This window comes from Tamandua tetradactyla, chromosome 16 (assembly GCF_023851605.1).
Source record: "Tamandua tetradactyla isolate mTamTet1 chromosome 16, mTamTet1.pri, whole genome shotgun sequence".
Lineage (NCBI taxonomy): Eukaryota > Metazoa > Chordata > Mammalia > Pilosa > Myrmecophagidae > Tamandua > Tamandua tetradactyla.
In genome coordinates, this window is record NC_135342.1 from 25,464,974 (window position 1) to 25,488,704 (window position 23,731).

The following is a 23,731-nucleotide window of genomic DNA, read 5'->3' on the forward strand; positions in this document are numbered from 1 at the left end:
ACCCAGGCCCCCACCTTGGTCTCGCCGCCCCCGAGGACGTTCACCATGACCTCCATGACTGTCTCGTGCATGCCCAGCGCCCGCATCAGGTTAGGGTGTTGGTAGAAGATTTTGTTGTTCATGATATTCCTGTAGACAGGTGGAGCAGGTGGGCTTATCAGGGGCCAGGTGGGGCCCTCAGGAAAACCCTGGCACTGCTGCACTCACAGGTACCATTTCTGAGCACATTTCCCTCCCTGGCACTGCCCTGCTGTAAAAATCCCTACTCATGTAATCTTTATGCCCAACCTGAGAGGCAGGAACAATTTATTATCTCTACTTCACAGAAGACAAAATTGAGACATGGGTCAAAGGTGTGCTCCCCTAGAGCAGAGATCTTTGTCATGTTGCATCCTCAGTGCCTAGAACAGGGCCTGTCACACAGTAGGTGCTCAACCAATGCTTGCTGTGTGAATGAATGAGACCAGTGGGTACCGACACAACACTGAATGAATGCTCAACACTCCTATTATTTGTAGCACAGGTGTGAGCTCGCTGCAGCCTTACCATGACTCAGGGGGCTAGGCATGCCTACTCCCCTATTTTACAGATGAGGAAGTCCTCCCCCTACCCCTGGCCCCCACACCGGGGATATCCATGGTATGGAAAGGGGGCAGCCCTCACCCGATGCTCTGGATCATGAGGTTCTCCTCCTGGGGGCCCATCTGCACGATGAGTAGTGAGCGGATCTGGCCAAGGCACTCAAGCAGGCTCATGGTGTCCCCCACAGAGGATGGTGAGATGGTGTATGCCCGGGGCAGGGCCCGCAGCAGTTCCCCAAGCCCATCGTACTGCCGGTGCAGGAGGCTAAACATGGCCCGCACCAGCTCCGGGCTCTGCACGAAGTCCTCTTGGGCCCAACGCACCACCGTATGGGACACCAGCTCCTGCAGGGACTCTGGAAAGGGGACATCAGGGGCAGGACACCCCGCTGGGGTGGGAACAGCCAGCTAAACAGTGCAGACTGGGCCCCTCCTTCGAGAAGGCTTCTCAGTCACCAACCACCCCCCGCCTGCCCCTGCCAGGAGCAGGCGCATGCTAGGAGATTTCTCTATGACCCGAAGAGGCTCCTGTTCTCTTCACCCTAATACCCAGACCAGAAGGGCCCCCTCTGTGTTTCAAGAGAAAAAAATCAATTCTCTCACTGCTAATTATTAGATTTCACCTGCACCTTTGAAAGTCCAAGCCTAATATTTGTTCTGTAAAAATTTTCAGTATTTCATCAGGAGAGAGAACAAACGCAAAGAAAAACTGTATCCTTTCAAAATGATGTCAACAGAATACAGTATTTTATTGTCTTCAGGACTCTCCCTGGGACTTGTGTCCCCTATATCCAGCATCCATTTATCCCTCTGTCTTTCCTTTTCCCTCAATGCCTTTCCTTCCCAGAATTTCTGGGACAGAAGACAGATGTCTCCTGTGCTCCAGGGTTAGGAGAAACCACCAGGCATAGTGTTGACCTATAGTGTCATTTCATGACCTACAATACATTGATCTTATTTTCCTTTCAGCAGCCCTACACGATCTGCCCCCTCACCTCTCTCACCTCATCTCCATCCTCTTTCTGTGTCCAGCCACACTGAATTGCAAATAGACCAAGCATGTCCCTGCCGCAGAGCCTTTGCACCAGCTGTTCCCTCTGTAGGGATCCTCTTTCCCAGATCTTTGCATAGCTTGCTCCCTCATTCTGACCCCTCCCATCTCTGTCCCTTTCCATCCTCTCGCCCAGCTTTCTTCTTCTTCTTAATATCGACCACCACCTGACATTATGGTATACCCGAATATATGTCTGTTTACTTCTTATAATATTCTAAACCCCTTGAGGGTAGGGGCTTTGACTTCCCCTCCACTATATTCTCCAGCCTTGGTAACAGTGGCTGTCCCAGATCTGGTTCAACAAAAGATCTTGAATGCTGTAAAAGAAGCCTGCACAATGTCAGGGCCTCTGTCCTTGTAAGATGTGGTTCAAATACATTTTGCATAATGACACATTTGCCCAACATTTATTGTAACTGCTTTTCTCACTCAGCGTGGTAATCTTTACACCAAGAGAAACAAAAACAACAATAAAGAAAAGCTACAAGGACACCTAAGCGTGGTACAGAGGTCACCACCAGCCCACAATTGGATACATACGTCCCTCTTCCAGCAGCCATACTAGTCCTGCACATGTTGTGTACTCTACATTTGGGCCACAGCTCCAGCCTGTCTCATCTCTCACCTCGGCCCTTCTCTCTTCCTCTCTCACTCCTGCCCATCTATCCCTCCTTTGCATTCCTCTTTTTGGCCTGTCCTGGACCCTGAGGCTCCCAAGCACAGGAGCTGCCCACCCTCCCTTTTCCCTACCAGGGGTCCCAGTTCTCACTGGGTTTGCTCTCTTCAGTCAGCAGCTCCTCCTCAGGTTTCTCCTCCTTCTTCTTCACCAGCCGCACTTTCTCCAATAGGCTTATCAGGCGGCTGCCCAGGGTGGCCTCTTCCTCCAGCTCCTCTTCCTCCCCCTCCAGCTGAATTCCTGGACGTGGTCAAGAAAGGAGGGGATCTCATTCGTCTGTTTGCTTCATCACCTGTTCAACCATTCACATCTTCATTCATTCATCTGTTAACAGTTTAATTTCTCATTCATACATGCATTCAGGGGTCTTAACAAATCTATTTCTTTATCTGTTCAAATGTTTGTTCATTTTTTGAAGCATCTGTCTTTTAAATTAGCTCTTGTAAGTATACTGAAAGAATTAAAGGAAATCATGTTTAAAGAATTAAAGGGAAGTATGATGACAATGACTCACTGAATAGGGAATATCAATAAAGATATAGATAATATAAAAAAAGAAGCACATAGAAATTTTGGAGTTGAAAAGAAAAATAATGGAAATTAAAAATCACTAGAGGGATTCAACCGCATAGTTGAACTGGCAGGAAAAAGATTCAGAGAACTTGAAGGTGGGACAAAAGAGATTATCCAGTCTGGAGAACAAAAAGATAAAAGAATGAAGAAAAATGAACAGAGCCTTAGAGTCCTGTGGGACACCATCAAGTGTACCAACCTATGTATAATGGGAGTCCCAGACAGAGAGGAGAGAAAAAGGCAGAAAAAATATTTGAAGTAACAGTGGTAAGATCTTCCCAAATTTGATGAAAAATATCAATCTCCACACATCCAAGAAGCTCAAAGAACTCCACACCTGGACAAATCATACTCAAGCCATTAAAAGACAAAGACAGAGAAAATCTTGAAAGCAGTCGAAGAAAACAACATATTTAAGGGAACATCAATAAGATTATCAGATGCCTTTTCATCAGGAACAACTGAGGTCATCCATTCATCAATCTACCAATCTCCCAATCATCTATGCAGTCAGCCATGTCCTCATCCATCTATTTATCCAGTTAGCCATCCAGCCATTTCCTCTCCTATTTCCTTATTCATCCATTCTTCTATCCACCCATTCACATACCAATTTATATACCTGCCTATAGCCATCCATCTGTACAGCTACCCACCCAAATGCCCATATAAACATATTCTTCCATTCATCATCTGTCTTTTCATTAACACATCTATTCATTCATTTATTCAACCAATATTTACTTCACACCAGTATTGTAGATGTTTAAGGTCAGGAAATCTGAGGTAAACTTCAGAAAGACAGCAATAGAAAATGTGTGTGTTGTGTGTGTGTGGTGTGTGTGTTATGTGTGTTGTGTCTGTTGTGTTGTGTGTATGTGTGTGTGTGTGTAGGGAGTTCTGTGTACTCCTCCTGCCTTACCACAGTGTGCCAGTAGGTCTTGATGAAAGTCCAGCAGGTCCTGCTGGATCTCCTCAGGGAGAGGACAATCTTCCTCATCTGCACCATCTTTGAAGTGCAGCAGCATGTTGATCTGGGAGAGGTCAAAGGTCAGAATAAGGGTGCAAGACTTCAGATAAGGAACTCTGAGGTCAGTGATCAAAGGTTCAGCTGTGGGGCCAGTCTAAGGTCATGAGTCAAAGTGTGAGTTAGTGAAGAAGACAGAGGAGCCATTGGAGTCAAAGGTCAGAGGTGAGAGAGAAGTATGAGAGTAGGAAAGGAGTATGTCATTAGAGTCAGAAGTCAAGCACTAGGGTTTAGAGGTTGCATCCTATCAGTGATCAGAGCAAGGGAAGATGTTGAGGTCAGGGTTTAGACGGACCAGCTGAGGTCAGGGGTCAGAGGTACCTGCTCCTGGGGTGGGGAGCGGAACTCGCGAGTACGTCGAGCAGTCTCAGCTGCTGACATGGTGAAGGCTTTCATGAGGTGGCTGTAGCGACCCCGCTGGTTGGCCTGGAGCTTGTCCACATAGCGTTCTGCAAAGGCTGCCAGGGACTCCACACGGTGCTGTAGCTCTTGGTCACAGAAATACTCCAGCAGATTGCACATCTGTGGAGGGACAGACATGTGGTAGAAAGGATGGTGGTGTGACCATCAGGACTTCCTTGAAACTGTTCTTGCTTTCTCTCCACCCTCCAGGGTCCTGCCCTGTCTAGCCACCATTGTCTCCTGCTTGGGTTCATAAGCAAGCCTTCTCCATGGTCTCACCCCTCCAATTCACCTTCTCCATGGAAACTAGAGGGAACACTGCAAGCTCGTGCCACCCCACTGCTTTATGCACTTCCACAGCTCACCACTCCATGGGACAAAGTCCAGACTCCTTATTATCCATCAGACTCTCTATCTTCAAGCCCAGATAGATAGAGGATGGAAAAGAGTAAGAATCTACCCACCTGTAACTTTACAGACTCTGGCAACTTCATCTGTAGCAGCCCCTCCTCCAAGTATTCTTCTTTTTCCCCCTCTGCAGCCTCCTCTTCCTCTTTTTCCTCATCTTCCTTTTCCTCTGCCTCTTCCTCCTCGTCCTCTTCCTTCTCCTCCTCGTCTCTCTCTTCTTCTTCCTCCTCCTCCTCCTCCTCCTCTTCCTCCTCTTCCTCTTCTTCAGTGAACACTTCAGGCTCAATCATTTTCAGGATCTGTTTCACGTCCTCATCACCAAAGATACCCATCACCTAAAGGACAAAGTCTGGGTCCTTCACTGTGGCCAGCAAGGCCTCCCTAATCAGGTCCCAGCCTTACTTTCTAGCCCCACTGGTCCTGCACATACCAAGTTCCTTCCTGTACTGGCTCATACAGTTCCTCACACAAGCATGTAGGGCATCCCCCTACTCTGCCATCTGCCCTCTTTAAGATCCCCTTGGAAAGAGATGTTTACTTGGTCCAAAGTTTTAATTTTCTGTAGCCCACTAAATAACATAACCCATCTGATCAGTTTATTTAAACAAGCTAACTACATGGAAACTAGAATAGGAAATTAGATCTTATTATTCCATAAAGTTTAATGCAATACCTGGATATAATCCAGAGTATTTGGGGTGGAGAATAAGAATGTATTTGCAAAGTCTCCTTGAGATACTGGGGAAAAATGTAGATTATACTTCTCCTGAGGTATTGAGGACTCCCAATTTAATAAGCCAAGCCCTCAGCTTGAAGCTTTCCCTTATGAAACTTATTTCTGCAATGTGAAACTAGGCCTGCAGTAATTATGCCTAAGAGTGACCCCCAGAGAGCCTCTTTTGTTGCTTGGATATGGCTTCTTGTTAAGCCAACTCTGTAAATACACTCACTACCCTCTCTACGTGGGACATGACTCTTAGTAAGTCTCTCTGGCAACATGGACATGACTCCCAGGGATGAACCTGGCCTTGGCATTGTAGGATTGAGAATGACTTCTTGACCAAAAGAAGGAAAAGAAATGGAACAAAATAAAGTTTCAATGGCTAAGAGATTTCAAATAGGGTCAAGTCATTCTAGAGTTACTCTTATGCAAGCTTTAGCCAGATATTTCAAACTACCACAGTATGCCATGTCCCAACCAGCAATATTCCTGAAAACTCTTGGATGTGCCATAGGCCCTATCTAAGTCTCTGTAAAAGCTTTTCTTAGGAAGTGTATTTTCTCAGACCCCTAAGGCTTCCAGATTGAGCCTACATCTGATAAGTTCTGAAACCCAGAAGTACTAGTCTCTCCAAAAACCACCACCAGATTCATTCCTCTACCCCAGAAGGTCAATACCCCTCTCCAGTATGAAGAAACTAGAATGGTCATTGCCAAGATATCCCTGAAGACTGAGAGAAAGATCAAATGAGAGGAGGAGGTATAACTGAGAAATTGGGATTTAATGAATGACTCTGAATACTTTTTAGAGTCTACTATTTTAGAATAGTCAGAAAGAAATACCTGAACTTGTTGAACTGTAATCAGTAGCCCTGATCTTTGATAATGATTATATAACTATATTGCAAAAAAAAAAAGGAAAGAAAAAAGTTGGTTGACCATGTGTCTATGAATCTACTTCGGAATTTTTTTTTATTCCCCTGGTAATATATATATATAATATATATAGACATATATATATGTCAATACTACACAGTTTTTTTCAACCTACCTCTACTGTAAGTTAAAATTGAGTAGATTGCAATACTAGTGGTCAATTAGAGAGAGGGGTAAGGGGTATGGGAAGTTTGGGGTTTTCTTTTTCCTTTTAATTTTGTTTTCTGGAATAATGCAAATATTCTAAAAATGATCATGGTGATGAATACACAACTATGTGATGATATTGTGAACCACTGACTGTATACTCTGGATGGATTATATGGTATATGAAGATATCTCAATAAAAATATACTAAATTTTTTTTTAAAAAGATCCCCTTGGTTTATACCCTGCCTTCTACCTACATGGCTCAAAATACACAGCCTCACATGAGCACCTGTCCTTTCAGCAGTCAGTATCCTTCCTCCCAATCTGAGCACATGTGACTCTGGGACAAGGGTATATCTGACACCTTATGGAAGCCTTTATAGCTCTCAGTCAGCACAATGAAGATGCTAACAGATGGAAGGAGAGAGAATATATGAAAGGGAAGAAGAGTGAGGAGAGAGATATGGATGGGGTGGCTGGATGGATGAATTAATACAATAGTATAAATCTGAAGGGAATATGGATGGATGGGTGGATGATGGAGAGATGAAGGTAAAAGTGGAGGAAGGATGCTGGGTGGATGGATGACAGAAGGATAAATGATAGGTGGGTAAGTGGATGGATGGATAGACTAGATACATGAGCAAGCAAATAAGGGGATGCCTTAATAGAGAGATACATGGATAAATAACCATCAGGGTGGGGTGGGATGAACGGACAGATTTGTATATGAAAAGTTGGATGAATGGATACATGGATGAACAGTTGGATGCATATGTGAATGGATGGGTACATGAAATAAAGGATAGACAGAAGGATGTTGAATCCTTCTTAGATGGGTGGGAGTAGATGGCTGGAGTAACTAGTGGGTGAATGGGTGTACCTACATCCGAAAGGAGAGATGCATGGAGGGTTGACAGTTAGGTAGAACATGAAAAAATGGATGAATCTCTGGATGGGTGTGTGGATGGATGAATGGAAGGATAGTGGATGTAAGGAAAGATCTATTAATAAACAGGTAGTTTGGAAGTTGAATGAATGGAATGGCAGATGCTCTGATGTATGGGTGAATGGAAGGATGGGTGAACAAGTAATTGAAAGATGGACAGATACATGTATGTATGTGGGTGGAGAAAAGAAGGTGGATAGATGAGCGGACTTGGGGATGGGAAGGTGAGTGTATGTATGAATGAATGGATAGATGGATGGATGTTAAGGTGGGTTGAGGATCATGGTTGATGGGATAGAAGAATGGAAAGAAGGAAGAAGTGATGAATAGATTAGATGAATGGATGGACAGAAGGAAAGGTGAATGTAGGATGGGTAGATGATGGAAAATCATCAAATGAAAAGATAGATGAATGGATGGATTATTTGGAATGTGGAAGAAGAATGGAAAAGACAGAAGGAGGAAGAAGCCATTACCAGCAGGGTGGACACAAGCTTGAGCACGGGCACAAACTGGAACTCCACAGAGCCCCCGACTGGGTCGCGGGCGTGCTGTCCACCGTCTCGCACCGCCTCCCCCAGCATCCTCAGTGCCTTGTCCCGCAGGGCCTCCAAAGGTATGGCAGGGCTGAGGCGGGCTGGGGCTTCTGCCACCCCAGCAGCTGGCAGGGCGGCCACGAAACAAGGGGGTGTGAAATGGTGCGGGGGCCGCAGCGAGGTGGTGACTCCGACACCAGGCAGGCCGTGGCGGTGGGGGCCATCTTCGGCGCTTCTCCCAGGTGGGAAGAGCGTGATGGCGCGGGTCTCCGACGTGAGAGGCACGATGTACTCGGAGAGCATGGAGCGGCGACTGCGACAGGCACTTTCAAGGTGGATGCTGATGAGGAGGTCGTAGTAGCCAGCACGCAGTGGGCCTGGCAGATGCGCGTCCTCCAGGGCGTGCAGGAGCTGCGCCTGGTCCACGTGGCTGCACAGAGCATGCGCCACTCGGTTGTTGCCCAAGGCGCAGACCGCGCGGTAGAGGCAGAGGGTGTGGGAGTGGAAGCGCTGCAGGTCCAAGCGCTCTGACAATTCCAGAATGTCCATGCACCTGCGGCAGAGATGGGGAACAGAGACCCGTAACCCAGAGAGGCAAAGGGATGCTCAGGTGAGTATTGGTAGCTCCAGCAGGGAATTCGTGTCTGCTGGGCCTGGGTTCAGTGATAATGTCTGTGGAGCTGGGTCTAGGATGCTTTTAATGGTTGTGAAAGTCCCTGAGGGGTCTGCCGTCCCCTTAGGATTCTCCAGGATGGTCTGGGGTATCTGAGAGTCCACCGAGAGACTGGGAGATGTATCTGGTATCTCTGGAGTGGCTCTGAGTGCCTGGCTATGTTTGAGGGCCATAGATTGTAAACTTCACCATTTCTGTCTGTATTGTTTCTTGCTATATGCCCAGCACTTAACAGGTCCTAGCACATATTAAGTGCTCAATAAGTATTTGTTGAATGAATATATGAATAAATGGGTGTGTCTGGAGCTCCTGGGGTAGATCTGAGTCCCCTTGGGCAGATCCACAATATGCCTGCTGTGACCATTTCCATAATGCCACTTTACAAAGACTTTGTCCCGCCCTCATTCCCCACTAGAATTTTCTTCTAGTCTGGAATTTTGCCTGGTACATGGGAGGAGTTTGGAGCTATTGGTGGAAGTGAGGAATGGAGGGAAGGAGAGAGGAATAATGAGGAATTTCACTTTCCTACGATGTGTCAGATCCCTGGCCATGTTCCCAGTCCTTAGAGTATTCCTGCCATACTGTGAACACACGGTGTGGGGGTGCCTTGGAGAGGGTTGGAGATCTACATGGGCTGTATCCAAAGTCTCCCTGGGTATGCTCCAGAGCCCCTGGGTGTATGTGGGCTGCCCTGAATAAAGTCTGGAGCCCCTCAGATGCACTAGAGACCCCCCGGGAAGTTGTTGGAACTCCTTGTGACGGGTCTGAGCTCCCTAGGATGGGTTTGGAGTCCCCTGGGGTGTCATCTGGGGTTCCTCTGGGCATGGGGTCTGGGGCCCTCTGGGGTAGGTCTGAGACCTCCTGGGGTGTTGTCTGGGGCCCCTGGGATTGTGGGAGGACCTGAGTTGGATCCAGACCCCAGTGGGCTTGCAGTCCCTGTCCCACCCCTGCACGGCCGGACTGGTTCTGACCGGTTCTCCTCTGGCACATGCAGTGCCATCATGGTTAGCGGCTCCTGGCACTGCACGGCCCAGCCCAGCCGCTCGCCCGCGCGCCGCGTCTCCACCTGCAGGAAGCGATTGGGCATCCGACTCCATGAGACCGGCATCAGCATCTGCACCTCCAACCGCGGCGGGCACTGCGGGGCCGGGTTCTTGCGCTCACTCAGGAACATGGCGGCCGACAGCGGCATGATGTTCTGGGGACACCGAGGTGCACATGGGTCAGGATTCCCAGCCCTCCCTGGCCTGCCACCCCACTTCCAGGGAGACCTCCTGGATTGCCTCCTCGATTGCCTCCTCCTTTTCAGCCGCTCTGCAGCCTGACCTCCCCATACCTCATCCTGTCTTGACCTGTCCTCATTGTGCCCCCATCACTGTACTCTTACCTTCAGCTTCCCCAACTCAAACTGAATCACATTCTGGTGGGTGGGCAGGACAAAGACAGCAGGAAACAGCTTCGTGTTGGGTTCCACCTGGCAAGGGAAAGGGGACAGGGTGAGGAAGAGGGTGAGGCTGGAGGGGGTGTTGACTCTGGATCCCTAACTCAGGGTCCCTGCTCCATCCAAACTTGGACAAATGTATACTTAAAAATGGTCAAAATGGAAAATTTTATGTTATATATATATATATATTACCACAATGAAAAAAAAAAGATATTTATTGAAGTTGCTTGGTACCTGGGGGTTTCATCATGTATTCTCTTACTTTTGTGGATATAGTACTTGAAAATGTTTAAATTTTTAAAATTGAATACAGGAAAAAGAAAAAAAAAATGTGCTTACTTGAAAATTCTAGAAGGCCAAGGAAACGCTGGCCTGATTTCATACAGAAACTCATCATCAAATGCAAAATTTTTAAAGAAGTGATTAATTCAAAATTTATAGAATATAATTTTTGACATTTGAACCATGTGCTTGTTGTTACCTAGTCAAAAAAAAAACTAAATAAAATACAAAATAAAAGTCAGAAAGTGTCCTTTTACTGCCCTTCTTCCTTCTAACCCCTCTTGCCTTCCCAGCGGAACCCACCAGCCCCCACCACTGCCACAGACAGGACCATCTGGGAAGCAATCTTGCCAAAAAATAAACCTGAATCTTATCACACCTCTGGACCCAACTCTTAGTTTACAAGGAGAAACAGGGGACCGAGGAAATGTTAAAATGACCCTACAAGGATGCACTGGCCAGATCCAGACTGTGGGGAACAGGGCCAGCACTTTTCAGACGTTAATGTGCACGTGAATCCCCCATAATCTTGTTAAAATGCAGATTCTGATTGGGGGCAGGTCTGGAGCGGGACCTAAGACTCTGCATTCCTAACAAGGTCTGAGGTGATGCCGATGCTGCTGGTGCAGGGTCCCCACAGCCTGGGGAGCAGAGCCCTACAGGGCATACAGCCTGGTTTCTTCCACCAGCACATTTCAGAGAGAAAAAAAGAGAGGGGCAGAGAAATCTATATGTGAAAAGGGACTTGAAGAACAGAGCAACCAACTACAATATATGACCTTCTTCAGATACTGATTCAAACATGCCAATGGTAAAAAGACTTTTTTGAGACACTGAGGGACATTTGAACATGGCCCGGATATTTTATGATATTTAGGAGGTGCTTTATTTTTAGGTGTGATGATGGTGTGGGGCTGTGTTTTAAAAAGAATCCTTATCTTTCAGAGATAGGTACTGAAGAGAGACAACATTATACATCTGGGATTTCCTTAAAACACATCCAGTGGATGTGGAAGGGGATGTAGGGGCTAAAGAGAAAAGAAAATTGGCTGTGAGTGGCCAGGAGATGAAGCTGGGTAATGAGGTCATAGGGGTTCCTTATACTATTCTATTTTTGTATATTTAAACTTTTTCTCATCTAAAATAAACTTTACAAAATCCACCTTAGATGGATTAATGGATGGATAGGTGGATAAATATGTGATAAAGTCAGCAGGGTAAATGTTGATGGGAGATTTTTAGGTGGTGGGCATACAGATGTTCTCTGTGCAAGTCTTTAAATTTTGCTGTACGCTTGACAAATTTCATACAATGTTGAGAAGAAAAAGCTCACCGTAGGATTCTGGCCCATCCCAGAGTGCTCTCTGATCGTGGGAAGTAGTGTCACCCAGAACAAGAAGGAATACAGACCTCTCTCCAAGGTCAATGTCTCCACCTTTTCGGGCCTCAGTTTACCCAATTTATAGTGGGTAATCTCCCAAGGAACTCCCAGCTGTGGCCTACTCTGCAGACTGGGCTCGGAGTTGTTTTTGTCCTGTCTCTCCCGGGTCTGACCTCCTGAGGGCCAGGGAGGACTGCCACCTGGGATGAGGGATGCTGTCGCTGCGTTGCGAGGGCTATGCTCACCTGGAAAAAGGTGTTGCTCTCTTTGCCACTGGCTGTAAAGGTCATTAAGCCAGTGGCCAGATCCACCAGGCAGCCGATGACGAGGTCGGTGTGGCTGATGCGGCCCTGCTGTCCGGGGCTCACAAAGTCCCCGCCCCACACCATATAGCAGTTACTGCACTTCAGGCTGGAGGGGGCAAAATGCCGTGACCTCAGAGCCCCGTCCCTAACCACCCACCACCTGCAAAACCCCCAAAGCCCTCCCCACCACCACCACCTTGAGCCCCTTGGAGCTAGAATTCTCAGAAGCTAGTGAGGGGTAATGGAAGGAGGTGAAGGAAGGAGAGCAGGAGGAGAGAGAAGAAAAAGGAAAAGGAGATACAGGAGGGAAGCTTCTGAGCCAGGGGCCCAGTTCTCTAGGGGGTCCTTTCACTCCAGAGGGGACCCTCAGGCCGGGGTTAGGGGTTCCTGCTCCTCCTGTCTCCCCATGCCCATTCTCTCCAGTACCCACCCCTCCCTGGTACCTGCTGTGGATGTTGCCTTGCTCATCCCCCATGGTTACTGTCACTGCCCGGACCTTGCTGAGGTCAAAGTTCATGTCGTGCTGATGGTAGTCAGGGGTGACCCAGCCCACCCACACGCAGCTGGGCTCCTGACCGGCGAAGATCCTCACAGAGTAATAGTACTGCGAAGACAAAGGAGGGGACCAGTGGTCATTCCGGGAAGACAGGGTTTAGGGTTCTCTGGGGCTGGAAGTGGGTTTTCCTGGATTCTCAGAGACCTGTGGGAATTTAACAAGAAGTTCCCAGGTTGGGGATCCCCTGGCTCTATGTCTCTCTGTTTCTGTGTCTATGGATGGGTTTCTAGGGACTGTTTTTTGAGAAACCCAGATTTGGAACCCTCCCAAGTTTATAGCAAAGGAATAAATAAATAATAGCTAATATTTAAATGGCACTGACTATTTGAAGATCCTTGCAGGGATTAACTCATTAAATCCTCATGACCACTATATCAAGCGGTTAGAATTTTTATCCCCATTTTACTGATGGGGAAACTGAGGCACAGAGAAGTGAGGCGGCTTGCCCAAGCAGCACCTAGGTAGGCAGTCCGCGATCCTAAACACTAGCCTATCTGGCTCATAAAGTATCCCAGATTTGGAGAATAAAAAAATTATCTGATGCTAATTGTGATGTTTATTTTTTTGGTTACCAGGATACATTAGAGTACCTTTTAATTTTGGGAGTACTGGGTTCATATGGATGGACCCAAATGTTGGGGTCCCTAGTCTATCTTGGCATAGACCCTGGATTTGAGGATCCCTGGGAGTGACATCAGTTTGCCTTATGGCTACATTGTGTCCCCTGCAATTCTTAGGCTACTAACTGTCCGGATTTAGGGGTTCAAAGGATTAAATCAATGAGTGCTATGTTTTTTGGGTCTTTGGGGTCTACCGGTGTGCTGGTGTGAGGCTGCTATATACCCAGAAAAGCCATGTTCTTTTTCCTAGTCTAATTATGTGGAGGCAAATTTAGAACTGTAAACTTGCAATTTAATAAATCCTCTACATAAAAGCCAACCCATCGCTGGTATATTGCATTTTGGCAGCTTTAGCAAACAAAAACAATTGAGGTATCCCCAGATATGGGCAGTTACTGGGGATATTGCAGCACTTAATTTGGAAATCTGGGGGCTCCCACGCTAGGTTTGAGGGTCCCCAAAGTTGAGGGTCCACAGTGCATACCGTGGTGGTGTTGAGGATGATGTCAGGGTCATCGCGGTTGTCAGCGGGCACCACATCCCGAGGGAGGCGCGGCAGAGAGGGCGTGGCTGGTGGTTGGGTCATCATGGCGGCTTTCTTAGCCTTGAATAAGAACCTGGTGGTGGGGAGGAGAGGCTGCCGTGAGAACCAGTTCTCAAACCCAGCCCCCATGTCCCCCCCACCTCAATATCCATGCACCCCATATCCATCTCAACTGCACCTTTCTTATAATATCCAAGGCCTCGCCCCTAGAAGCATGGAATTCCCTGAATTGCCCCTATCTCATCCATTCTGGAGGTGCTGCCTTTCGTGCTTGTGATGCTGGGTCATTCCAATTTCAAGGTGCCATCTGGGAATGTGGGCACCCCCTTTAGAACTCCCCTAAGCCAATGCTTCTCATATGTATGCTAAAGGCACTTGGGAAATTCTCCATTGTGTGGTACTGTACACTGCCAGGCATTTAGAACCCCTGGGATTCCCCCAAATCACCCTCAAAACTGTGATAATCTGGGGTGTATGGGTAATTCAGTGGTTAGAATGCCCACCTTCCATGCGGGAGACCCGGGTTCGATCCCCAGACCATACACCCAAAAAGACAAAAAAACCCTGTGATAACCAGAAACGTTTCATTGCCTAACATCCCTTAGGAATGAAGAACTGCATCCAACTGAAAACCACTACCAAATAGCAGAAAAGTGGATTTACTTTCAAGTTTAATACCTTTTGAGGTCACCCTTGAAATTAGTTTTTGGGAATATATTTGAGGCCTTTAAGCCACAGAAAGAACTCCAGTTTAGAAGACCACTTTGGGGTCACTGGGATACCATGGAGTGGAGTCACCTGTCCCAAGCAAATGACGTCCCCTTTTGCAACCCTGAAGAATGAGGTCTATTGCGTGAAGCCCTTTGGGGCCCAGCAGGTACCCCAATGACTGTAGAGTTCTCCGTAGACATAGTAGATACCCCAGTTTTTATATTCTCAGGGGAATTAAAATATTCCAGGAATCTAATGGGGTTCACTTGAGTTGTGGTAGGATCCCTCAATGTTTCAACTCCACTTAGATTATTTGGTGCCATTTTGAGAAGTACAATGGGGTTTCCTAGTTACTAAAGGCGCCTTATTGGGAGTCCTAGGGCAGACCCCAAAGCCCAGAGCCTCGCTCCAGCCTTGACTCACCCTCTCTTCTTGTTCTTCTCTGTGGTAGCATCCTTCTCATTCTCCACCCTGATGGGCTGGGCCTCTGCCCCTGCCTGTGGGGTGGCCCCGGGCGCCCCCTCCTTGGCTGTGCCCTCTTTGCCCCCCTCGGCCTCGTCCCAGCGCCCAGCTGAGCGGCGCAGGTTTTCATAATCAGGGTCAGGTTCCGCTGCCCGGGCCTCATCCTCAGCGGGGGGCTGCAGGCCAGGGGAGGCCAGGGGGGTGGCCCCCGCTGTGCAGCGGAAGTGCTGGTGGAACTGGACCGGGAGGCTCAGGCGCAGAAAGAGCATCTCCACCAGGCTGTTTTGGGAGCCCCAGGTGCGGTGGGTCAGGCGCAGGCAGGGGGGCGTGTCCACGGTGCCATCCACGCGGGCCACCTGCAGGGGTACGGGGCACTGAGCCAGCCAGCAGGCGGCGGGACAATTGTCCTAAACCTGGTTACACCTGGAGCCACCCTTAGGCCTCGGAGTGCCATGTGGGAATCAGTCACACCTTCCCTCCTGTGGGTGGCTGAAGCCTCCCCCAAGGGGGCACACATAGGAGAGAGAGGCAAGAGGGGAGGAAGTCCTCTCTCCCCTTTCACCTACAGTTACTCAAACAGTAACTTTGCGATCAACTGGGGAGCTGTATAATCCTAGCCTTGTGTCAAGAGCACTTCAGACCAGGTCATGCACCCATTCATTCATTCATTCATTCACACTGAGCACCTACTGCATGCCAGGCACTATTTTAGGCGCTGGGGACCCACACCCCTATCCCACATTGACATTCCCAGAGGCTCTGAGGGGGGACAGCCCAGAAGAATCCCCAAGTGAAATTTTCTGAAATTTTTTTTGCACGTGGAAATATTACACCCAGCAGAGTGTACACATCCTAAGCGCACAGCATTGTCACAGAGTGGACACACCTGTGTAACAAGCACCCAGATGAAGGGACAGAGCAACACTTGCCCCGGAAGCCCCCAGATACCCCTGTGGTAGCATCCCTCTCAAGGATGGTGATGGACACTGATGAGGGAAATGCCAGGAGCTGATGTGGAGGGGGTCCAGGCAGATGACTGGCCTGTGTGCTCCACAGGTAGACTCTCAAAAGTTTTCTGGAGATTCCATTAATAACTGAAATAGTTTCTCTGATGCCCCTTGTCTAGTTGGTTTCTTCAAGGACCCATAGCTGAGACTGACCTCCATGCTTCTCAGCCAATGAATCTGCCCCCAAACCATGCAAACATGATTCACTGTTCCCAGAATAAATCCTTTGTCCCTTAACAGCAGGGTACTGGCTGATCTCCCTCATGATTTGTGTCCAAAGTAACTCAATGTCTCTGGGTTATTCTTTGACAGTAACCACCTTCCCTACTGATCACACCACAGATTATCTTTGCCTGTTCCTGAACCTTCTATGAATGGAATCCCACAGTATGTGCACTTCTGTGTCTGGCTGCTTTCATTCAACATTATGGCTGTGAGATTTGTCCACACGGTGGCATGTATTTTCATTTATTCATTCTCATTGCTGAATAGCATCCTGTTCCCTGGATTGCAAGCACCATCTGACACCTTTTGGAAGTGGCATAAAAGGTCATGTCTAGTCCACTCACTGTCCTCTCCATCCTCAGCCACCTCCACTTTCACATCCTCCCATCCATGCCCAATAGGGATCTTTCCATAGCTCCAAGGCAACCTGGACAGTCTCCTGCTTTAAATCCTTTCATTTTTACATAGTTTTAAAATACCCCAACAAATTACCTATTTATTACAAAGAGAAAAACAGTAACTTTACAGTGGAGAGGGCTGGGAGACTCCACCTTAACCAAATAATCAAAGTTAACATAACCAGGAATGAAACATTCTGACATCATGTGCCTCCTGATATGATGCACCGAGAAGGACAGAGCAACACGCCTGCGATATTCCTTCCAAACATGCACAATCTGAAACTGATCATGAGGAAACTTCAGACAAACCCAAACTGAGGGGCATCCTACAAAGTAACTGGCCTATACTCTTCAAAAATGTCAATGTCATGAAAGAGAAAGACTTGGGGACATTCTAGATTAAGGAGACTAAAGAGACAGGAAAATTAATGCAACATAAATCCTGGATTGGACCCTAGACATTATCACCACAATTGACAAAATTTGAACATAGACTATGAATTAGGGAACAGTCTCCATTAATGTTAAATTACCTGATTTTCATAACTATGGTTCTGTAAGAGTATAGCCTTGTTCTAAATAAATACATATAGAAGGATGTAGGGGTAAAGATACATGATCTCTCCAACTTACTCTGAAACGGTTCAGAAAAGTAGTATATATGTATGTGTATCTGAGAGATGCCATGGTTGGGAAAACTGAAGCCAAGAAGAGACAATTACAGGCCCAAGGTCACATGGCGGGTAAGGGGCCAATCTCAGGGATGTCTGATTTTAAAGTTTCAGCTGAAGGTCAGCCAGGTGAAGTGAAGTTCAAGTTTCCCCAGGTTGGGGAAATGAATCACTTTGCTCCATTTGGGGCATGTGTGATTAGGTCTGACCCTGATTTTTATCTTGGGAAAGAAAAGAAAGTGAAGTTTAAAAATCAAGATACTTGGGTTAATAAAGAACTATGAAAAACACATCAACCATAAAAAGAATACGCAGATAACAAGCTTAGTAAAGAAGATGCCAAAATGTACCCAGGAATATATTTCTTTAAATCCTATCCTAGGATTAGATAATAATAATAACGACTGGAAATTTCCACTGGGTTCACTTAATAACGACTGGAAATTTCCAACTGGGTTCACTGGCAATCACTACTGTGATTTGCCAAGGTAGTCCTCCAAAAGGCAGCTCTGGGAGCCCATTAGCATGGCATCCCCTCTTCACAGTTTGTGTGCTAACACGGAAGGAAAGGAGAAACTGCAAGGAAGGGAATTGAGAGGAGAATGCGGTTTGGAGGGGGACAAGAGGCGACTGAGTGGAGAGTGGGCCTCACCTCATAGTGGGGGTGCTCAGGGGGCACAGCCCCAAATTGGGGAAGGCTCTTGCTGAACCAGGTGGTAACAGGCCGCTGCATGTTGATGGCGAATGGCTCAAAGCCTTCCTGGAGACCGCAGATGGCAAAGAACCGCAGGGAGCTCACATCTTGGCCCAGGTTCAGGTGACCCACCTGACCAGGTCCCAAGCTGCAGACGGGCAGGAAGCCTGGTGGCAAGGGACAAGTGGGTGGGGATGAGGGTAGGTGGGCAGGAGCAGCCAGGGGAGGAGGAGCTGCAGAAGGGAGGAGTGGAAAAGTGGAAGGCTGCGGGGGTGGGGTGGGGTGGCGGGGACAGTGTAGGATCAGGTGAGATGGAGGAAAACCAGAAAGGGCACAGGAAGAAACTTTGAGGACCATAAGGCCAGCCCTCACCATCCCCGAGCTCAATTTCCCGGAAAGCTGTTTCGGAGCCAGAGTCAGACATGAGGACCTCGCCATTGAGGGTGAAGATAATGGTGTTCTCCGAGAGGTCGATCATGCAGCCTACGACATCACCGGACTGCCAGGGACGCCCAAACGGTTCGCTGCCCAAGTGCCAGCGTTGGCCCTGTGAAGAGGCCCAGGGAGGACACAGCGCAGGGAGAGAAATGCAGAGAGACAGAGAAACATGGACGCAGGGAGAGAGACATGTGACAGTACACAAGCAAGGCATCAGATCCAGGGCATGTGGAACAGAGGGAGGGTCACCCCCACAGTGTCTCCATCTTTCCCCACACTCAGGCCATGATCCTTGGGGAATGGAAAGGATCTGCTTTCATGCTCTCCTGCCCCACCTATTTCTGTGTTTCATCCCTTCTGCCTGGGTTCTCTGCTGTTTCCACTTCTGGGGCTATGCAGACCACTGATGTGGTAGTGGGGGGAGGAGGGGTTGGGGCAGCAGCAAATAGAGGAATGGGAAAGAAAAACAAATTTATCAATGTCCCCCAAACAGATCATATAGGCTCCCAGACTAGCTGGGTGGACGCTGGGATGGATGGATAGATGGATGGGCAGTTGGGTTAGGGTTGGATGAAAGAATGGAGAGTTGAGAATAAAGATGGGTAGACAAAAGGAAGAAAGTGTAAACAAATGCATAGATAGGCAAACGGATAGACAAATAGGATAAATGGATGAACTGATGAATGTATGCATTAAAAGCACAAATTGATTAAATAGACGAATATATGAACTAACAAATAAATGAATAAATGGAAGGAAGAGGGGATGACTAAGTGATTATCTGGAAGATGAACAGATGAATGGATAGGTGGATGGATAGATGGATTTTGGGGATGGATGAGTGGATGAATGGACAGATAGATGGTTGTACTGAAAGATGGATGTTGGATGGATATATACGTGGACAGAGGAGAGGGAAGAAAGGAAAGATGGATGGTGGATGGATGGATGGTTGTTAGATCAATGAATGGTAAGTTAGATGCAGATATGAGTGGATAATGTGAGGCACAGATACAGGCAGGGTTAGAATCATTGAGCTGTGGGAGGGACCACGGGGCTTGGCCGAGGGGCCCAGGGAGATACCCACGCGGTGCCCATTGAAGACATAGGCCAGATCATCAGCTCCCAGCTCTACGTCAGGCCGCAGCTCGGGCCTGGCCCAGCCCACTCGCATCTCCCCGGTGGTGACTGCCTCGAACTCAAAGTACCAGCGGCCGCTCTGCACCGCATAGGATCGTTCTGCCCGGAAGATGCGCACTCGGTCCCAACGAGACTGACTTTCCACCTGACCTACAAATGAGGCAGGGCAAAATCAGAGGGGCTGGGCAGGACTGGATCCCAAGGCACAGGGAGGTTGTGGGAGGGACCAGAGAAGGTAAAAGCCTTGGAGGACAGGGGGAAGAATGACAACTTTTGGTATTAGAGAAGAATTGGGAAATTGCAGACTCATCACCGGGAAGCTGGAGAGACCTACTGAGTGAGATGCCTCCCTTCCACAGCAGTCAGAGCTCTCAGAGGACAAAGACACTGAGACACAGAAGGATAACTTGGGTCAGTGAAATGGTTGGGGTCATGGTCTGGGGATAAGAGTCAAGATTAGGGTCGGTGTTTAGAATCAAGGGTGGAGAACAAGGTGAAGGTCAGTCAGGATGAGGGAAGGAATAGAGAAATTGGGGTTGGGGTCAAGGGTAGAGGGTTAGGGGTCCAGGCTGGGATTGGGGGTTAGTGCTGGACTGGGGCCTAACGAGTAGAAGCTCCCCTGGTTAGGCTGTTCCTGTTGCAGTTTTAGCTCAGTCAGAGGTTAGGGGTCAGGGGCCAAAACTAGGGGTCAGGGGCCTAGATCAGGGGCCAGGGGTCAATTTTCATCAAGCTGACCAAGTGGCTTAGATGTTGTAGCTACAGCCCAGCCATGGACTGAATCAGGTCAGGGTTATGGGCCAGGGTCAGGGTTAAGGTAAGGGTCGGGGCAGGGGGGCGCTTCAGTGCTCACTGGCTTCTGAATCCGTCTGCTCAGTGTTGTGGACTTAACCTGATCAGGGATTGAGTCAGATCAAGGTTAGGGTCTGGGTTGGAGCAGGAGTCAGGGTCAGGGGTCAGACTCACTGGGCTCCTGGTCAGGCGGCTCGATGTTGTAGCCGTAGCCCAGCAGCGTGCGCACGGCCTGGCAGAGGCTGTCGCGGTTGCTGCGCTTGGTGGCCTCGTCCAGCAGGCGGTAGGGCACGAGGCGAGGGTTTCGGCGGGCAGGGATGTCCTGCATGGCACTGTAGCTCCAGCCCTGGGCCACACGGTCTCGCGCCCACACGTTGTGCCCGTTCTCTGCCAGCCGGTCCACCAGTGTCGTCTGTGCTGGTGTCAGCCGCACGTGGCTCAGGTCCAGTGGGGCCGGCTTGTACCCATTGCTCATCATATAGCTGTGGGTAGAGTGAGGCTTGCAGGTGAGACCCGCACCTCCATCCTGGCCTCTGGGACCCCTGACTTCTCACCCTGGACCCCAGGATCCTGTGATCCTTGTTCCTGCACTTTGGCATTCCTGACCTCTGATCTCTGGATAATACAATTCCCGGTATAAGCTTGAGATCCTTGACATCTGACCAGGATGCTGGGACCCTAGGAAGGACTTGGCCGTTACTGACCTCGGCCTCTGTGACCCCTTCACCTTGATTCTGGGAGTCTTGTCTCTGGCCCTGGAACTCTCTGACCTCTTACCTCTGACTTTGAGGGTTTTTCCCTCTGACCCCAGGACCCTATGACCCCCAAACTCATGAATTTAGAGTTCTTGACCTCTGAATCCTGACTCTATCCCAGGGCCTCTGATCTCACACCTACAATTTTAGGATTCCTTCCTTACAACTCCAGCAACCTCTGAATTCTTGCTTCTTACCACTGACCTTTAACCTGGAGGTATTACCTCTGCTTCCTCATTTTTCCAGACACCATTCAGACCCTGACTCTGGATTTCAGACTCATCTCCACTCTCTTTCTGCCATTCCTAACCCTTCAGTCGTAACACCTCCCCAGGACACTCACCTCTGACTCTAGAGCCCCTACCCCTGACCCTGTGAACTTGCTAACCTTTCATCTCTGACCTTAGTATCCCTGCAAGACCCCTCAGCTTCCTCAGCCCTCACAAGCGTCCCTAGCCACCCATCCATTCCCCAGATGGGACCCAGACCGCCCACACTCACGTCTTGGGGAGTTTTGTCTTCTTCAGGTTGTCTTCTGCTTTCTCATCTGCCATGCCCACGTGGCAGCCCAGTGCAAGCAGGGTCCTGGGGCAGGTAGGGGCGGGTGCAGGGTCATACCCCAGAAAGCCTCCCTGCAGCTGGCCGCCTCTCTCCCCACCGAGCCCCCCTCCTCCCTTCAGCCCCCCTCCTCCCTGGCCCTGGGTCTCTAGCGCTCTCTACCTCTCTTGCTCTGGCTTTCTGGGTCCTTTGCCCCGTCTCTATCTGGGACTCTGTTTCCCTGACTACTGTCTTCCCTGTTTCTTTGTCTCTGTGTCTCTTTGACTATCTCCATGTTTTTCTGCCTCTATCTCTGTCTCTTTCTGCATTTCTCTCCCTCTCTCTCCAACTCTGTCTTTCTCTTTCAATGGTCTCACTTTCTGCCTCTGTGTCTTTCTCATCCTCTCAGTTTCTGTCTCACAATTCCTGTCTTTCCCCCTCTCTCCTGTTCCCCTCTTTCTCTGTCTCTCTTTCATCTCTTTCCTTCTCACCCTCTCTCTCTTGTCCTCTCTCTCAATTTCTGTCTCACAATCTCTGTCTCTCTTTATCCCTCTTCCCCAGGAGTCAGGCCAGGCTCCCGGCTCCCCTGTGCCCCTCACTTGAGCGTTTCCCCTGACATCTGCAGGTTGTAATTCCTCTCCGGCTCTGGGAGGCTGTGGAAGTCCACAAGACATGGGTGCAGCCTCTTATTGTCATCCCGAACCTGGAGAAAACCCACGGTCAGCATCTTCGGTTCCCCTCCCCTCAGCAGCATTCCCACACTGTGACCCCTGACCTCCATCACCCAGTTCAACCAAGGAACCTCTAGGGCGCTAAAATCCTTCCCCCCTGTCAGTGAGCCATTCTCACTCCTCCCCTCCCGCTGTGAGTCTAGCCTGACTCCCTCCTGCTGCAGGCAGCCCCTCACCTGGCCATAGGTCCAGCCCTGCTCAATGCGAGTCAATGCCCAGAGCTCATGGATGTTCTCTGCCAGCTTCTCCCGAATGCGCTCCAAATGGGGAGGCAGGACAATCTGGGAGCAGGGGGAAGTTCATGAAGTCCCTGAGATAGCGCCGCCGTGCTCTCCGGCCAAGGACATATGTGAGCCTGGACAGGCTCCCCCAGGAACCTCTCCAGACCTTTCCTGATACTCTACAGCTCTGCTCCCCATCACTTCACCCTGATTCCTGGGCAGATGCCCAGCTGAGCATCATCAGGATTAAGGAATTATCGGGGACTGGTCTGTCTCTCCTTCTGGACTAGCAGCTCCATGCAGGCAGGGCTTGGGGCTGCCTCAGGCTTCTCCATGTCCCCGGCCCCACCCAGCCCAGGGCTCAGGAAATGTCTGCTGAGTGAATGAATGAGTTTCTTTCCTCCTCTATATAATAAGAAGATGGTAACAATATTTAACCCCTAATATCTCATAAGGATTCAGTGAAATCATTTACATTAACTAGTAAGTGTTATATAGTTTATATAAATGCCTGGCACACAGTAGGTACCTAATAAATATTTATGTTTTTGGAGTTCTGCAGGTGAGAGATGATGATCTGGACAGGGTGGGCTATGGGAGCAGAAGGAGGGATGGGAAGGAGGTTCAGGGGGTGAGGAGACAGCCTGTGAGACTGACAGGCTGCAGGGAGGAGGGAAGGAGGAAGCCAGGGAGGAGGCCTGGTCACCCCTGAGATAATATAACAATATTATTATTGTAATAACAATAACAATAAATAACTGTGTTGACTGCTTACTATTTGCTCAGGATTGTGCTAAGCACTTCACATATATGAATTCATCTAATCTTCACCATGATGCTACGAGGTAGGTCCCATTGTTGCCTCCCTTTTCAAAAATGAGGAATCTGAGGCACAGAGAGGCGAAGTCATGTGTCTGAGGGCACCCAACTGAAAATCAAGCCTTTGCAGGCAGATTCTTAAACATGACACTACATTCCTTCCTATAGGGACATACTTGGAGGGAAAATGTTGGGACATGGAGAGTGTGAGAGACTTCTTATTGGGTATAGAAGAGATACCCAATAAATGTTGTTACATGAGTGAATTGATGGATGCTCACAGTGTTTTGGGTAAGAAAGAACCTGGGATTCA

The 23,731-nt window shown here is 48.7% G+C and overlaps 1 protein-coding gene across 4 annotated transcripts in view; it reads right to left on the reverse strand.

Annotated features, from left to right (window-relative positions):
- RYR1 (ryanodine receptor 1) overlaps window positions 1-23,731 on the reverse strand; it is a 112,496-nt gene that overhangs the window by 67,236 nt on the left and 21,529 nt on the right. For all 4 annotated transcript variants that reach the window (XM_077131964.1, XM_077131963.1, XM_077131962.1 and 1 more), the window contains 20 exons: window positions 22,555-22,659; window positions 22,247-22,350; window positions 21,612-21,695; window positions 20,530-20,837; window positions 19,514-19,716; window positions 18,361-18,535; window positions 17,947-18,155; window positions 14,952-15,346; window positions 13,758-13,890; window positions 12,541-12,701; window positions 12,038-12,203; window positions 10,073-10,159; window positions 9,657-9,883; window positions 7,953-8,565; window positions 4,778-5,056; window positions 4,233-4,433; window positions 3,807-3,918; window positions 2,405-2,551; window positions 664-937; window positions 15-129 (listed from right to left, as the gene is read on the reverse strand). In XM_077131964.1, coding sequence (XP_076988079.1) covers window positions 15-129; window positions 664-937; window positions 2,405-2,551; window positions 3,807-3,918; window positions 4,233-4,433; window positions 4,778-5,056; window positions 7,953-8,565; window positions 9,657-9,883; window positions 10,073-10,159; window positions 12,038-12,203; window positions 12,541-12,701; window positions 13,758-13,890; window positions 14,952-15,346; window positions 17,947-18,155; window positions 18,361-18,535; window positions 19,514-19,716; window positions 20,530-20,837; window positions 21,612-21,695; window positions 22,247-22,350; window positions 22,555-22,659 — 4,098 coding nt within the window. The remainder of the gene's footprint in view (window positions 1-14; window positions 130-663; window positions 938-2,404; window positions 2,552-3,806; window positions 3,919-4,232; window positions 4,434-4,777; window positions 5,057-7,952; window positions 8,566-9,656; window positions 9,884-10,072; window positions 10,160-12,037; window positions 12,204-12,540; window positions 12,702-13,757; window positions 13,891-14,951; window positions 15,347-17,946; window positions 18,156-18,360; window positions 18,536-19,513; window positions 19,717-20,529; window positions 20,838-21,611; window positions 21,696-22,246; window positions 22,351-22,554; window positions 22,660-23,731) is intronic.